At 47.5% G+C, this 13,893-nt stretch overlaps 7 protein-coding genes across 7 annotated transcripts; 4 read left to right on the top strand and 3 right to left on the bottom strand.

The window, feature by feature from the left end:
- Positions 1–1,447: 1,447 nt before the first annotated feature.
- On the top strand, positions 1,448–2,600 carry EYB26_003279 (uncharacterized protein; the record flags this gene model as incomplete). Its single annotated transcript, XM_054262580.1, has 2 exons — positions 1,448–1,714; positions 1,767–2,600. 2 exons carry the CDS (start codon positions 1,448–1,450, stop codon positions 2,598–2,600), a joined length of 1,101 nt encoding a protein of 366 aa, XP_054118555.1.
- A 270-nt stretch (positions 2,601–2,870) lies between these two features.
- Positions 2,871–3,434, top strand: EYB26_003278 (uncharacterized protein; the record flags this gene model as incomplete). The annotated part of the gene is made up of 1 exon (XM_054262579.1): positions 2,871–3,434. The coding sequence occupies one exon, from the start codon at positions 2,871–2,873 to the stop codon at positions 3,432–3,434; it is 564 nt and encodes a 187-aa protein (XP_054118554.1).
- A 1,135-nt stretch (positions 3,435–4,569) lies between these two features.
- On the top strand, positions 4,570–5,982 carry EYB26_003277 (uncharacterized protein; the record flags this gene model as incomplete). Its single annotated transcript, XM_054262578.1, has 2 exons — positions 4,570–5,118; positions 5,179–5,982. The coding sequence occupies 2 exons, from the start codon at positions 4,570–4,572 to the stop codon at positions 5,980–5,982; spliced, it is 1,353 nt and encodes a 450-aa protein (XP_054118553.1).
- A 1,071-nt stretch (positions 5,983–7,053) lies between these two features.
- On the bottom strand, positions 7,054–9,043 carry EYB26_003276 (uncharacterized protein; the record flags this gene model as incomplete). Its single annotated transcript, XM_054262577.1, has 3 exons — positions 7,054–8,445; positions 8,498–8,858; positions 8,916–9,043. The coding sequence occupies 3 exons, from the start codon at positions 9,041–9,043 to the stop codon at positions 7,054–7,056; spliced, it is 1,881 nt and encodes a 626-aa protein (XP_054118552.1).
- A 416-nt stretch (positions 9,044–9,459) lies between these two features.
- On the bottom strand, positions 9,460–10,304 carry EYB26_003275 (uncharacterized protein; the record flags this gene model as incomplete). Its single annotated transcript, XM_054262576.1, has 5 exons — positions 9,460–9,516; positions 9,565–9,683; positions 9,732–9,842; positions 9,895–9,912; positions 9,974–10,304. 5 exons carry the CDS (start codon positions 10,302–10,304, stop codon positions 9,460–9,462), a joined length of 636 nt encoding a protein of 211 aa, XP_054118551.1.
- A 1,186-nt stretch (positions 10,305–11,490) lies between these two features.
- Positions 11,491–12,109, top strand: EYB26_003274 (uncharacterized protein; the record flags this gene model as incomplete). The annotated part of the gene is made up of 3 exons (XM_054262575.1): positions 11,491–11,526; positions 11,582–11,665; positions 11,720–12,109. The coding sequence occupies 3 exons, from the start codon at positions 11,491–11,493 to the stop codon at positions 12,107–12,109; spliced, it is 510 nt and encodes a 169-aa protein (XP_054118550.1).
- A 282-nt stretch (positions 12,110–12,391) lies between these two features.
- EYB26_003273 (uncharacterized protein) lies at positions 12,392–13,729 on the bottom strand (the record flags this gene model as incomplete). The annotated part of the gene is made up of 1 exon (XM_054262574.1): positions 12,392–13,729. One exon carries the CDS (start codon positions 13,727–13,729, stop codon positions 12,392–12,394), a length of 1,338 nt encoding a protein of 445 aa, XP_054118549.1.
- Between the last annotated feature and the right edge of the window lie 164 nt (positions 13,730–13,893).

The raw sequence follows: 13,893 nt of genomic DNA, 5'->3' as shown, positions 1-13,893 counted from the left end.
CTGACCTGGACCGGAACGAGCGGATCAGCAGTCCAAAGTTTAAAGAAAGGTATCATCATCAGGGTGATAGAATAGCTGCGTCATATGTCGCGTCACGTTATCTCCATCTTCTAAAGGCTCCATAGGTGATAACTAAGAGGGTGTTAGGCTGGACTAGTGCTGCACCCCGCATTCCCAGCGACCCTATTATTTTCTTGTTTTGCTCCACTTGAAGCGTTTTCTTTAATTCTTATCCGCGATTCCGTGGTCCTAGTGTGCTGTGTGGGGTATGGTATGGATGACTCTATGACTTCTGACTTGGAAGATGGATTGTGCCTTAGATGGTATATTCATCGAGTATTGGACACTATCTAGAGTAGGACGATAAGAGTAAGCACTGAATATTAATACAATGATGATTTTCACTCTGTCCTGACATCTGAACGACTGTATCTACACGACAAGACACCCCACGTGAGGTCGCAACAACAGCCTTGGCCAAACCCGTATCACTCTATCTTTCTATTGGTTGGAAGAATGCAAGTCGTACGATGCGCGGCGGGTTTCAGGAGACGTCTCAGCAGTGTATACAGATCTCATGTCCGACCGAGAGAGTTTAGCGATCGTGTAATCACCAAGTTGGACTTCTCTGCATGCTGGGATATGTATTGATACACCAGGAGATGCCGTATCCACATCAGGTTGTTGAGGCTTGGCCAGGGACTCTAGACGAATCATCAGATCATCAGGTGATGATCCTGACGAAATCTAGGTCTCGTGCTCTGGCGTGACCCAGGTCACCTGACCGGACGTCTAATTGGTCTCATGTTATGTTTCATAGCTCATGACGTGATGCCTGAGGCACCAACTATGTACCTATCAGACAAAGCCTTTGTATCTCAGGCTCGTCTGGGTTATTATGTACACCGATAAGATGATTAGTTAGTTATCCGCTCCGCTAAGTCTGCAATATTTTTGCTCGTTTTATATCTCACCACCCGTTTCATCTTGACGTCGAGTCACTAGAGAATTCGCAAGAATGAATTTGATGTGCTGTTGTTCAAGGCTAGTTCCGACAGCTAATGGAAGCGTGATAGGGGCCGTATTCAGAACCGAAGTAAAGAGTCCGGTAAATGACAAGCGATTGATAAGAGAATCGTTCATACTTCAATAACAATAGGCATCTCAGAATGCAATTTGTTTGTTGTACTACGGAGTAGGTGTTGAGTAAGTGTAAGGAAACACCCGAAAAGGGAAAGCTTCTTGTTTGCACTGTTTGCATCGACGTGCCCCACCCTTCAAGCTAGTGTCTTGCTGAACTCTCTCCAAGAACTTCATTCTGCGCGCTTATTCAAAATCAAAATACCTACCACCTCCCACATTTACCAACAGCTCCTGCTGCTTCCCCAATAAACTTCAGAGTCTGCAAAAAATATCCACATACAAAAAGACAGACAGCACGACTTGAATGTCGGGCCTCTTTGGAAACGTCGGCACGACTGCCGCCACAACAGCCGCAACCAACACAACTGGCGACATTTCAAAAGATGTCGCTTTGAATTCGCCGCCTGAAGACAGCATCTCAGATCTTGCATTTTCGCCTGTTAGTAACCATCTCGCCGTCGCGTCATGGGATAAGAAAGTCCGCATCTACGAAATCAACGAGCAAGGGCAGAGCGAAGGAAAAGCCTTGTTTGAACATGAAGCTCCTGTCTTGAACTGTTGCTGGTCTCCGGTAAGAACTTCTCCCTCTGAGCCAAAGAAAAAGAAGAAGCTAACGACTGCAGGATGGAACAAAAGTCGTTGGAGTCGGAGCAGATAAAGCTGCCCGTTTACTGGACCTAGGCGCCAATGCAACCACCCCCGTCCAAGTCGCGGCCCATGACGCACCTATTCGATGCTGCGAAATGATACCCAACCCTACAAACTCATCACAACCACTCCTGATAACGGGCTCATGGGACAAGAAAGTGAAATACTGGGACTTGCGACAACAGACCCCTATCGCACAGGTGGAGTGTCAAGAGCGTGTTTACACCATGGATGTCAAGAACAAACTCCTCGTCATCGGCACCGCAGACCGTTACATCAACATCATCAACCTGGACAACCCCACATCCTTCTACAAAACCATGCAGTCTCCTCTGAAGTGGCAGACGCGGGTTGTTAGCTGTTTCGCAGACGCCACCGGTTTCGCAGTCGGCAGTATCGAAGGCCGCTGCGCCATCCAGTACGTGGAAGAGAAGGACTCCAGCTCAAACTTTAGCTTCAAGTGCCACCGTGAGACACCCCCCGGCAGTCGCGACGTCAGCAACATCTACTCCGTCAACGCGATATCATTCCACCCAGTTCACGGTACTTTCAGCACTGCTGGTAGCGACGGCACATTCCATTTCTGGGATAAGGACGCAAAGCACCGATTGAAAGGGTATCCAAATGTTGGTGGAACTATCCCCTGCACGACGTTCAACCGGGATGGTAGTATCTTTGCATATGCTGTTAGTTACGATTGGAGCAAGGGATATACGGGCAATACGCCGCAGACCGTTAACAAGGTCATGTTGCATCCGGTTACTCAAGAAGAGGTCAAGCCTCGACCTAATGCGCGCAAGCCTAGGTAAAATTGCTGTGTTTTAGCGGGATGGAGATAGCCACAATTCACGAATACCTTAATCAGTTTACCTATCAATCTCGTCTATCAAACTTAGTATTATGTAGTCGTACCTGTAAATAATAATACCATTAATAATTTAATATCACGCATGTGACGAGGGGTCCAATCCGCCCGGCAGAAAAGCATCAAAGCATCATCTCCACATCTTCCCCTCACACCACCCTTTTTCTGATTCATCAAACACACATGTCTTGATCATTATAACAGCAGAAACAAGATGGACACAGATATCCTCGACAATATCCTCTCTCTAGAAGAGCAATTCTACAAGGAAGGCTACGACCTGGGTGTCATCGACGGTGCTCGCGCCGGATACACGGAAGGAAGCGTCTTTGCAGTTGAGAAGTCGTTTGAGAAGTTACTGCAACTAGGGCGGCTGTATGGCAGAGCATTAGTTTGGAATCAGCGACTACTTAGCTCAGGCGTGAGCGAAGGACAACAAGTGCCCTCGAAGGCGGGAGAGGAAGACACAATCAATACCGACCTGTGCAACTCCATGCCCGCTCTCCATCAAGGCTCAAGACTCGCGAAAAATATCCAGACACTTCTCGCGTTAGTTGACCCGGTTACACTCGTATTACAGAATACGGAAGATGCGGTATCGGAGATTGAGGAGAGACTCAAGGGTGCTGCGTTGAAAGTCAAGTTGATTCAGAGGGCGCTGGGGGAGAGTTCCTTTGGTGATGGTTCTGCGGGGGATGCGGCGCTTGGGGAGGGGAGGAGTGGAGGGGATGGGTCGGGGAGTATTGAGGATATCAGTTCTTTGCATGTTAGGCATTGATTGATATTTTAATTCGGAGATTGGATGGTTACTATCTTCCTTGCACTTATTATGCGAAGGATATGCCTATCCCGGATAGTTCATTCAAGCAGATCATACCGCTTCAGTTCTATGCTCTTGGGACACCCATCGATGCAACAAAGTATAGGATACTGCTCCTTATACGAAAACTCTGTGGCAGTTCAGGCCGTGTGTTTACATCTTCAAAGAGAAGATGGTCCATTAGAGCGGACACAACATCTCCCACAGATGTTCGGGCCGATGACTTGGCTACCGAGTGCAGATCCTCGATCTGACGACAGAAAATGCACGATATCCGACTTTAAAGGATTTTTATTGCTCGAAACTCGTCTTCAGAAGAGGGATTAGACAAACAGCAGCGAATTTTCGCAGTAGTCAAACATAACATTTTTGGGCGGTTTCAAGATTGATGCAATTCACGAATGGCTCGATCTATCGGCCAACTGCTTCTAGATCATATTACCGATCCCACGATCACAGTTACACCTTATCTGCAGAATTTTGTCCTGACCGCTTCGTGCGAGATGCCCATGCAGAAGTGGATCGGCTAATGTTGGTCGACTTGTCTAGATGCAGCAGGATCAGTAGGAACTTAGCGATGATACTATTAGAAATACACCGCTTAGATGATTTCTCTTTGATTAAAAACCGAAAGAATAGCATTGTTTTAAGTATTTTTTTTTAAATTGCAAGCAAGAGAATTTTGCAAAGTTATCCTTCATTGTGGTAATTATTGAAGTGACACCGATACGAAGATCGGCCACGTACAGATACCAGATCGCGTGCTTTTTTAGCTAAACTTACATTCGGTATCAACACCCGCCTAGAACTTTCCTTAGTGTAAGCACGTCCCTGCCTACACCAGAAAGTTTCTGTCTGTCTCTTTGGCTTCACCAGTCTGTTCTGCTTCAACAGCTGATGACAACTGTCTTTGAGTCTGGTCAGAATAAATTCAATAGTCATCCCTGCTAGGCAGGGTTATTGCTCTGGTTGACAGTCTCTGGCCTGTTCTAACTGTCTGTCACCCTTTTCTATTCCCCGCGACGAGTGCGACGACGACGACTGACCACCCCTCTTTCCAGTGACCGACAAGACCAGAAAGGAACGAACCATCATGTGGATTCTCCGCGTCTTCTCCTCTGCGACCTACCTGACCGCGATCGTCCTCTCGATCCCCCTCGCCTTTGATGTCGGCGGTAAAACCTGCGGTCTGGCCTACTCGCTCTCGCTCGCCAGTTTTTATTTTCTCTTCTCGCTACTGAAACTCGCAACGCCCGACTCTTCACGGTTCAGAAGATTGCTTGTCATTCTCGTGGGCTCGACGCAATGGCTCATCGTTCCGGCCTTATTGATCTGGTCGCTAAATCTGTTCTCCGTGGATTCCAAGAATCGCAGCGACGCTAATCGATGGGTTGACAACTACACCTCTCCTAGTAGCCGCGTGAAAGACGTCGATAACGGTGTATGGAACGGTATTTCCACGTGGATTTTTGGTCCGGGCGGCTTGGTGGAATCCTTTGCTATTGGGAGCTGGGATAAGGTTTTGCGATGGTCGTCTCCATTCTTTCAGTTGGTCGAGGGTTTTTGCAGCCTGCTTGTTATTCAGGCTGCTGGACAAATTACGCGTTGGCTCGTTAATAGGAGTGGTGGTGATACATGGATGGTACGTTGTATCTCACAGATTACTGTCCATATGACCCCGCGTTATGCTAACATCACACAGATCAGTTTGCTCGTCGTATCTGCTTCCATTATTTCAAGCTCGGTCTACTTCCTCTGGCGCGTTCTTCAGTTCCCCGAAATCTCGAACGTCGATGCGGCTTTGATTGGAGTGGCTATTACCAGCGCTGTCATTCTATGCGCCTGGGGAATTGGTAGTGGCCGTGGCAATGCGGTCGAGAGCTCGCTACTCTTTGCTTACATTGTTCTCTGTGTCTACCAAATCTTCACTGATTACCAACCATCCGTGCCTGTCGAGCAAGCTCCTCCCGCGCAAGCAGCAGACTTCCCTCCTCTGCCGCCCATCATCATGGCGTCGTATAGCACGTTGATAAATCTGCTTTCGCTATTGCCGTCTATCCTCCATGCCGCGTTCAATGTCATTGCCGCAGCTTTCAGTGCCGTCACGCCTTCGATCCTGATCACGCTTGCCTATCGCCTATTCGTGTTTTACGCCTCAACGCGAATTATCCCCGCAGTTCGTGAATCCGGTGCTCGAGCCCTGTCACAGGAAGCATCGCTGGACGACGACGATGGCGCCAACAAACTTCTGGGCTTACTAAGCTGGTTCTCGCCTAGTATACTTGTCGCAGTGTATACCAGTTTGTTGATGCAACATTTTGCAGCAAATTCTCCAGGCGCGGCAGGAGGAGTAGCCGCTGGACAATGGTGGTTGAGCCAAGGAGATGTTGGCTCGAATTTTTGGCGATGGATTAATTTGGCTTGCACAATGGCGCTGTATGCTTTCGAATTGTGGATTGGCCAGGAAGATGATACGGGGTTGACGGGGCATTGGAAGACCGATTGATCGACGTGCTGAAGTTCCGTCTTTTACTTATCAGTGCTCTTTTGGGTACGCCTTGAGACTCGGAATATCGTATCCTATATGCGGTACGTTTTGAAACCGGTATCAGTCTCAATCCATATCGGCTCTTCCGTGTGAGTTTTGGTCTTGACCATCACGAAAAACTCACACAATTTCCGTTCCAGCGAACTACTTGACGCTCCAGAACGCTCTGTGTTCGCTGCTGCCGGACGCTCGCCGATCTCAAGTTCTGTCTGTTTATGCAACTACTACGTTTGTCAAAGTCAACCAACAAGCCATGCGTTTCGCTTCGCTTCGTTCTCGCCTCATCCCATTCTCTCCCTTTCTTCTATCTTCCTTTGTCATGATGATACCCACCCGAGAAAGTCGCGTTTTCATCTTTTCTGTTGTACCGTTTGCTATCGTTTCGTGATGTCCTCGATGATCGTGCAACTGTCCTAACCTACTCATAGCCCTACTACTACCACACCTAGCTAGCTACAGAACACAAGAACCCTTTTTTTCCTTTTCAATTCGCCTACCTCTACTTTACCTATTCTCAAACTATATCCTGAGTTCGGTTACCCTGACTCATCTTCCCAAGGACCATTTATTTCTTTTTAGTTTCTTCTTGTCAAGATACCCTTTCTCTTTTTCCCTTCATCCTTTTTTTTCACCTCTTCCTCAAATCAAGGAAGAGCAAATATCAAACTCCATCTCTTTTCTTCCCCGTTACTCCAACAGATCATTAATCTGGACCAGGAGGGATCTGATATCCTTGACTTGCTCTCTCTTCCTTCGTCATGTGTACCTACGTTATATTCCTTCTCACCTTAGCTTAGACTTTTTTTCTTTGTCTTTTTTTGAATATCCTGTGATAGAACCAGCAATGACTAAAAAATGGGAAAAAATGCTATTAAGTGCAGGCCTGTGTAACAAGCAATACGTACTCTGGAACATACGCCAAATTGAAACCTGATATGTTCTATTGGTATAAATATAGATATATTCAAGAAGTGAAGGAACAAATACAAGCAATCGTAACACACACTACATATATTCTCCTCTACTTGCTCAATGGAGACTTGATTTCGCTCCATTTCCAATATCATTATCCTCGTCCTCGTCTTCTTCACCAATGACATAATGATCCCTTTCATGTCCATTTTGTAGGTTAGGGGTCAATGAGTCCAGCTCCGCTTCATCAAAATCTCTCGCTTCGAGGTCGCGGCTGGAGTTGCTGTTGGACTGATTGCGGAATCGACTGAGAAGTCCAGCACCGTCGGTAGATGAATTATTGTCAACTCCGTCCTGATATACAGCTCGATATCCTTTCTTCGTGGGCGATGTGCCATCTCTGGCGGCACGCTGGCGAGCACGCCAGATAAAGAATCCCCAGACCGAGACGCCGATAATGACTACTATCAAAGCTGCTTCGCCGGATTTGGTGTAGGCTTTCCACTCGGCGTCTTTGAGTTTGGCTTCGTCGACTTGGTCGGTTCCGGATGTAGAGGATGTTGTATTGCCAACTGAAGTTTGAGGAAGTTTCTCGCCGTCAAGACGTGAATCCGCGGGCGGTCCTCCGATATTGGCGATATCAACATTGATGAATCGATCAACCATATCCCGCGTGCGTCTCGGGAAGTCATATGGTACCATATGGCTGGCATTGTAGAATAGAACATAAGTCAGGTTGCGCGCCTGTTGATAGTATCCCGCCGCTTCGCCTTCGAAAGTCCAACCACGACGAGGCGCCCATACACCTGGTTTTGTCTCAAATCCTGTTCCACCACTCCATTTCATGTTGTGAATCAATGACTCCGTTCCGAGATGGTTGCAGATCAAATCTCGGTCTCCGCTAAAGAGTAACACCTTGACTCCTGACTCAATCAACCCTGGAAGAAGCTGGATCGAAGGGACGCCGTTGTGTCCCATGCGGAAGTTCGCAGTGACCTGATTATTACATTCCGTCCACCCATTCGCTTTTCCGTTATCCAGATTAAGTGCTGCGCCTACATCTGCCCTTCGCAGATAATCTGTCATCTGATCCAAGTCCGGAGGCCAGGCGTTTCCACATGTGGCATCTTTCAATCTGATATCGTACACATTGATACATTGATCGTCCGACGTTCTGGTCAAATCCAACAGCTTATTCAATATACTTTCGCACTGTCTTATATCAACCAAGTCGCCTGCACCGGGAGCGTTCAACTGTTCGTCACAGCTCTTTTCTATCCCATCAAGCTCATTTGCTATGGCAGTGCCTTCTTTGACAATGCCTTCGGCGTATGCATATTGCAAATTTGCAGGGTACTGATCACGCGGTGATATCCATCCATTACCGATCAAAAGCCCTTTGATGGGCCAATGTTGCTGATTCCGTTGAATGTTTTTGTTCCGCTCGACAATGGCTCGGGCAATGTGTGGAATGTATTGTCCGGCATATGATTCCCCCGCAATGTACAACTATCACGGCTTGTTAGAATTTATCAACAGTCTGACAGCCAGGAGAACTCACATCATCGCTTTCGTACTCTGGAAACATAGCAAACCATTTCTCCAAAAATGTAATCATATGAGCGGCGACATGATCGAGATCATGCAGATAACTATTGGTATTGACGTAACTGAATCCCGTGCCCACTGGCTGGTCGACAAAGAGTAGGTTCGCAAATTCGTCCCAGGAACCATTATTATATATCAATGTATGGTCGTCTTTCACACGGTATGGCCCAATCTCCATCAATGCTCCGTCCATTGAGCTACATCCCGGTCCTCCGTTGAGCCATAAGATGGTACGTTGCCGATTAGCGATGTGACGGTTCTGAAAGTGCCAGAAGAATAAGTGGCCGTTCGTTTCGGCATCTACTTCGACATGACTATCAACAAGCAATTAGATATGACCGGCTCATGAATGTGAGATTTTGGCAACCTACCCAGCATGCATCTTCAGTAGAGGCCCGTCCGGTTGTCCCGGTATCGACTTGACGTAGTAGTCTGCTGCCGACTGCGCCCACGCGCATATTGGGCTGCTCAACAGCAGCAGTAACGCTTTGCCGAGCATCCTGGTTTATTTTGGAGTAAGCGCTGGGCAATTCAATCGATTAATCGGTGGAGGTATTGACCTTCAAATATCGAAGGTCCCTCGTAGATAGCTGACGTCGCAGTTGTCATCAATCCGGCGGCGTCGAGCTGTATACAACGCGGCACTTCGGCTATAAAGAGTCTCTCAAGGTCTAGAACACAGCTTCACTTTCACTGTCCAAGCTGTGTTTGTAGGGATTATGTTGAGAATAGGTGAGACAGATCACGGGGAATTGAAGCGTGGCCTTTGCCCGTTTCGGAATTAGCTTACTGCCAGAGTGGGTCCTGCCGCCAGCCCGCGGATCTCAGCTTGGCAAGTTTGCATTGTTTGTTTGTACGTATCTACTCTATCGATATCAATCCTTTTTCTCCTGGCTTTCTTTCTGTGCAGAATCCTTAAAACAAATCATCCAAAGATTTGTCGGCGTCTTTTTTGATCAACTCAACCATTCCCTGCAACCTTTAGTACCAGCTGTCAAAACTTGGACTCGAAAGACTTACATCAGGCATAATGGGCTTCCCATGGCTATCCCGAACATATCGGAACGGCATTTCTGTACTTTCATGATCATTGATGCGCAGTTCAGGATTATCAACGTAGGGGATTTTGTCCAGTGGGACTGTCATACGAATTAGCTAGATCATAGCAGAAATAGGTTGGGACGTACTTCGATCTAGTGAAACCATGCGAGTAACTCGTACGGCGGTATCTGTGGTCATTTGGACAGGGCCCAGTCGTCGTCCAGCGTAACCTTTTCTTCGTAGCTCAGATGTGCGATCTATTTCTCGGAAGTTAGGAATCGACCAATGCATATAGGATGACGGATATACCTCTTGGGGGGTCATCGCCTGTGTAAGCTCAACGGTCAGAAACGTATCTCGATATCAATATATCACCGAGGAGACTAACCAAGTATACCACCAAACAAAAACACATCAAAATCATCTCCATCAGCCGGACTCAACTCCGTCTCTGCAGCCGGATCTAGCAGACATACTCTCGACTTGCGATCTGCAAAGATTTCCTCCACACTGCGCCGCTCAAGCTTGAGTTCCTCCATGCGCGCCAGATGATCTGGCATCTGTAGTTCTTCAGGAACGGATGTCAATAAGAATTGAGTGCCGGACTCTTTGGATTCGCGTGCGATACATGCATATTCCAGGGCGGACCAGGGTCCTAGCTCGGGGTCGAGATGTTCGACTACGAAAGTCAATGTCCCAGGGGACGGAGTCTGTGCCATTTTGCGGATAGATTTCCGCTTGCTCTTAGGGCTGGATTTCAATTGAACTTGGAAGACTTGGCTGCGCCGACCTTCTAGTACCTGTTTTGGCGATGTTTATTGTGGTAGATGGGTGTTGGAAAAAGTTTTGCGGCGGAGTCGAGGACGTCACAAACGATTTTTACTGCGGTAGATATCAATCCGGACCACTTTCGAATTTATGTACAGGTTTCTAGTTAAAAATTAACTGAATAATTTGAATATACTGGAAAGAAATGGTTCAAAATGTATATATTCAAAATAAATTCTACGAAATAAGTATTCTGATACGGAATTTCCTTGTGCGGGGCTACTAATGGACATCATGAACTTCAAAATCCGGCGAATACAGGTAGGTTACAAGAACATACATATTTCACTGATAAGAGGCAGAGAGCCAATTGCAATTCCGTCTGGCACCAACGCTCAACCACTCTTTGAAGTGCCCCAAATGAGGACGTCGAGTTGATTGAACGAATCTCAGTTCCGCCAGGATCTGACGTAAACCTTCATGGTAGTTAAGTTGTGAGGGGACAGAGTGGAGGATTCGCCTCCAGAAATGGTCGAATAATTGGGTCGACAGACAGATCACCTGATAGACTAGCATGAAGTACTAACAGTAGAATGCTTCTAACCTTGAAGAAGAATATGTAGTTAGAATGTTGGTAGCCTGGTGGAGTGTAGGAAGAAGAAGCTAAGCAGATACCCCACCTCAGATTACCTAGACTGATTGTTTCAGCACCCAACTCCTCTCTGACCTACCTACTACGACTGTTTTCTCTCACTAACCTCCATCCCTGTCATTTGTCTACTCCATCTAGAATTAACTACGAATTATTCTCTCTTTAGTACTTTAAATGTCACTTCCTTCTTTCGTCTCTTGTCTGAACAACTCACCCTCGAATCGACCGAATCAACTCAACCACTGACCTGACTTCCCCGCAACTACACACTATCGTCCCTCCTGGATTGACTATCTACAAACAATCGGATTCTCGAATAAGACTCCTTACTACGCACACAAAAACTCTCTTTTCGAGCAAATAAACTCGACAAGAGACAGTCCACCCGTGCCATTGCGCATACTCGCACGATCGCGTGGCTTACAATTTCACACAAACCAACAACCCTACAATCGTTCCTGTGCATGAGCACAGCAATCAACAAAATGAACCCACATCAAGCCAACAAAGTCGATATCAGCGTAAGCTCTTCTCGTCATCTGTAAATTCCACCGCACTAATATTTACGTGAAACAGTCCCTCAGCCCCGATGAACAACGACTCCTCCGTCTGTATGGCAAAGTGCCCACTAAGAAAGACCTCCTCCAGAACAAACTTAAGGTACGCCCAACATACCCAAGCATTCAAACAACCCCAAATCTAATTATTGGATAGGAACGCAAATACTTCGACTCCGGCGACTACGCTCTCAGCAAAGCCGGCAAAGCCTCAGACGTTGGCGTCACAAGCATCGGCTCCCGCCACCCCGTCCCCGAAAACATCCCTCATCTAACAGCCACATCGCCCACCGCCAACAACCCATCAAACGGGAATAATGGACATATCGGTGGCCCAGGATCTACAACCGTTACGTCGCAGCCCATCCCCGGTAGTCTCAGCGGCCATCCCGGATCGATTGGATTCCAGAACCGCGACAGCCCCATCAGGGAAGGACCGTTTGTGCAGCGCAAGTCCAGTTTGAATCAAGATTCTCAAAATGATGATACGGACGAGGTGGCTGAAGAGGATCGGGGACGACAGGCAGAAAAGGAGGGTCAGCAATAGGTTTTGTTTCTCGATGACTTCAGTTGATTTTACATCATGTTAAGCGGCGTTCATGTATTGCGATGAATATGGATGTTTTTCTTCTTCTTCTTCTTCTTCCCTTCTTTTCGTCCCTCCAAAATGATCATGACTACTTTTGAAGCCGGATGAAATTGTGTATGGCGCGATTGTTCGTCTTGTTATGATCCCATCCCGTTCGGTTCATTTCATGTACCTCCCCAATAAGAAATTGAGAAATATAGATATATCTATTTACTACATAATCACGATCTATAGGCCTATTTACTCCCTCTCTATCGACCAAACCTTGACACTCCCATCATCTCCCGTACTTATCAATATCTCTTCATCCGCCTGACTTCCACGTCTATCGCCCCGCTTCGCCCACGCGATGTGATTGACTTCATAAATGCCATGCGCCGCTTCGATAGTGGCAACTATTTTCCACTCTGTCTTGAATTTTGTGTCTTCGGAAGTATCCATCTCATCCCCTTCTTTCGCCTCCGTCTCGGAGGAGGGGGAAGAGGGTACGAAAAACTCAGCGTAAACAACAATCCGTCCATCAGCACCCGTAGACGCTACAAGACCACTTCGTCTGCTCCACGCAACAGCATAAATGGCCAAATCATGCGCAGCCGGCAGGATCGCATCTTGGCACCATGTCTCGTCTAGTCCCGTGGGACGAATGATACTCGGTATACCGGTATTCGAAGCCGAGAAGGCGCTGCGCTCGGTCTGGGGTTTGGACTGTCGACGCCATATGCGGACTGTTTGGTCTGCTGAGCAGGACGCTATTCTGGGTCCTGAAAGGGCGAAATGGTCTTTATACTCCTGCTTTATTTTCGCCGAGTCATCGGCCGGTACTGTTACAGGGTGGAAAGGGGAGCAGTCAACACCCTCCCAATCCAGGCTCCAAACCGTGCCGGTATGACCCTTCAAACACGCTACTTGGCCCCAATCATCGATATCCTCCCTCCAGATCCGGATTGTGTCATCATAACTTCCTGACGCAAGACATTCTTCTGTCGGATGCCATGCTACACATTTCACGTCAGCGGAATGCTCTTGTAGGACCGCAACAGTCTCAAAGTTATTATCGCCGTCGTCGAGATCTTCCCATATCCAGATTGATTTGTCGCGGCTGCAGGTTGCGAGCAATGAACCAGAGGCGGACCAAGAGAGAGACTTTACTTCGCTGTCGTGGCCGTCGAGGAGGACTGCGAAGCGCCACTCCTCCTCATCCTCCTTTCCTTCATCATGGTCATGATCGTGGTCGTGGTCGTGATCGTGATCGTGCGCATGTTCATGGTTTTCATTATTGTTGTAATCATCCCACCTCCTCCAAATCCCCACCGTCGCATCAAAGCTGCCCGTCGCCAACACACTCTCCCCTTTCGTCGCCCCAGCAGACGCGGTAGGTTTCCAGGCTGAACTCCTCACACTCCGTTTATGACCGCCCGAAATAACAGAAAGTAACTTATAATTGACGAGCGAGTAGATGCGAACGGTCTTGTCGGCGCTGCTGGTTGCGACTAGAGGCAAAGAAGGATGAGGGGCTGATTGCCATGCTCGTTCGAGGGAAGGCGGTGTTAGGTCTGATATGAAATTTGTTTTCCACATTTTGTTCTTCTTTATTTGTTATGGGAGAGATTAGAGAAGTTGTTTTCGATGGTGGTGTTTGTCATGCGGTGGTTTCTTCTTCGGATGAAAGCCGAGTAGTTGGATGATGGATGTGAGGGGTCGATTATGGTTGTATATTCTCAATTCATGCAACTTCTCTGTCC

This window comes from Talaromyces marneffei, chromosome 2, assembly GCF_009556855.1.
Source record: "Talaromyces marneffei chromosome 2, complete sequence".
In the NCBI taxonomy this organism is placed as follows: Eukaryota; Fungi; Ascomycota; class Eurotiomycetes; order Eurotiales; family Trichocomaceae; genus Talaromyces; species Talaromyces marneffei.
This window is presented reverse-complemented; position numbering and strand designations above follow the sequence as displayed.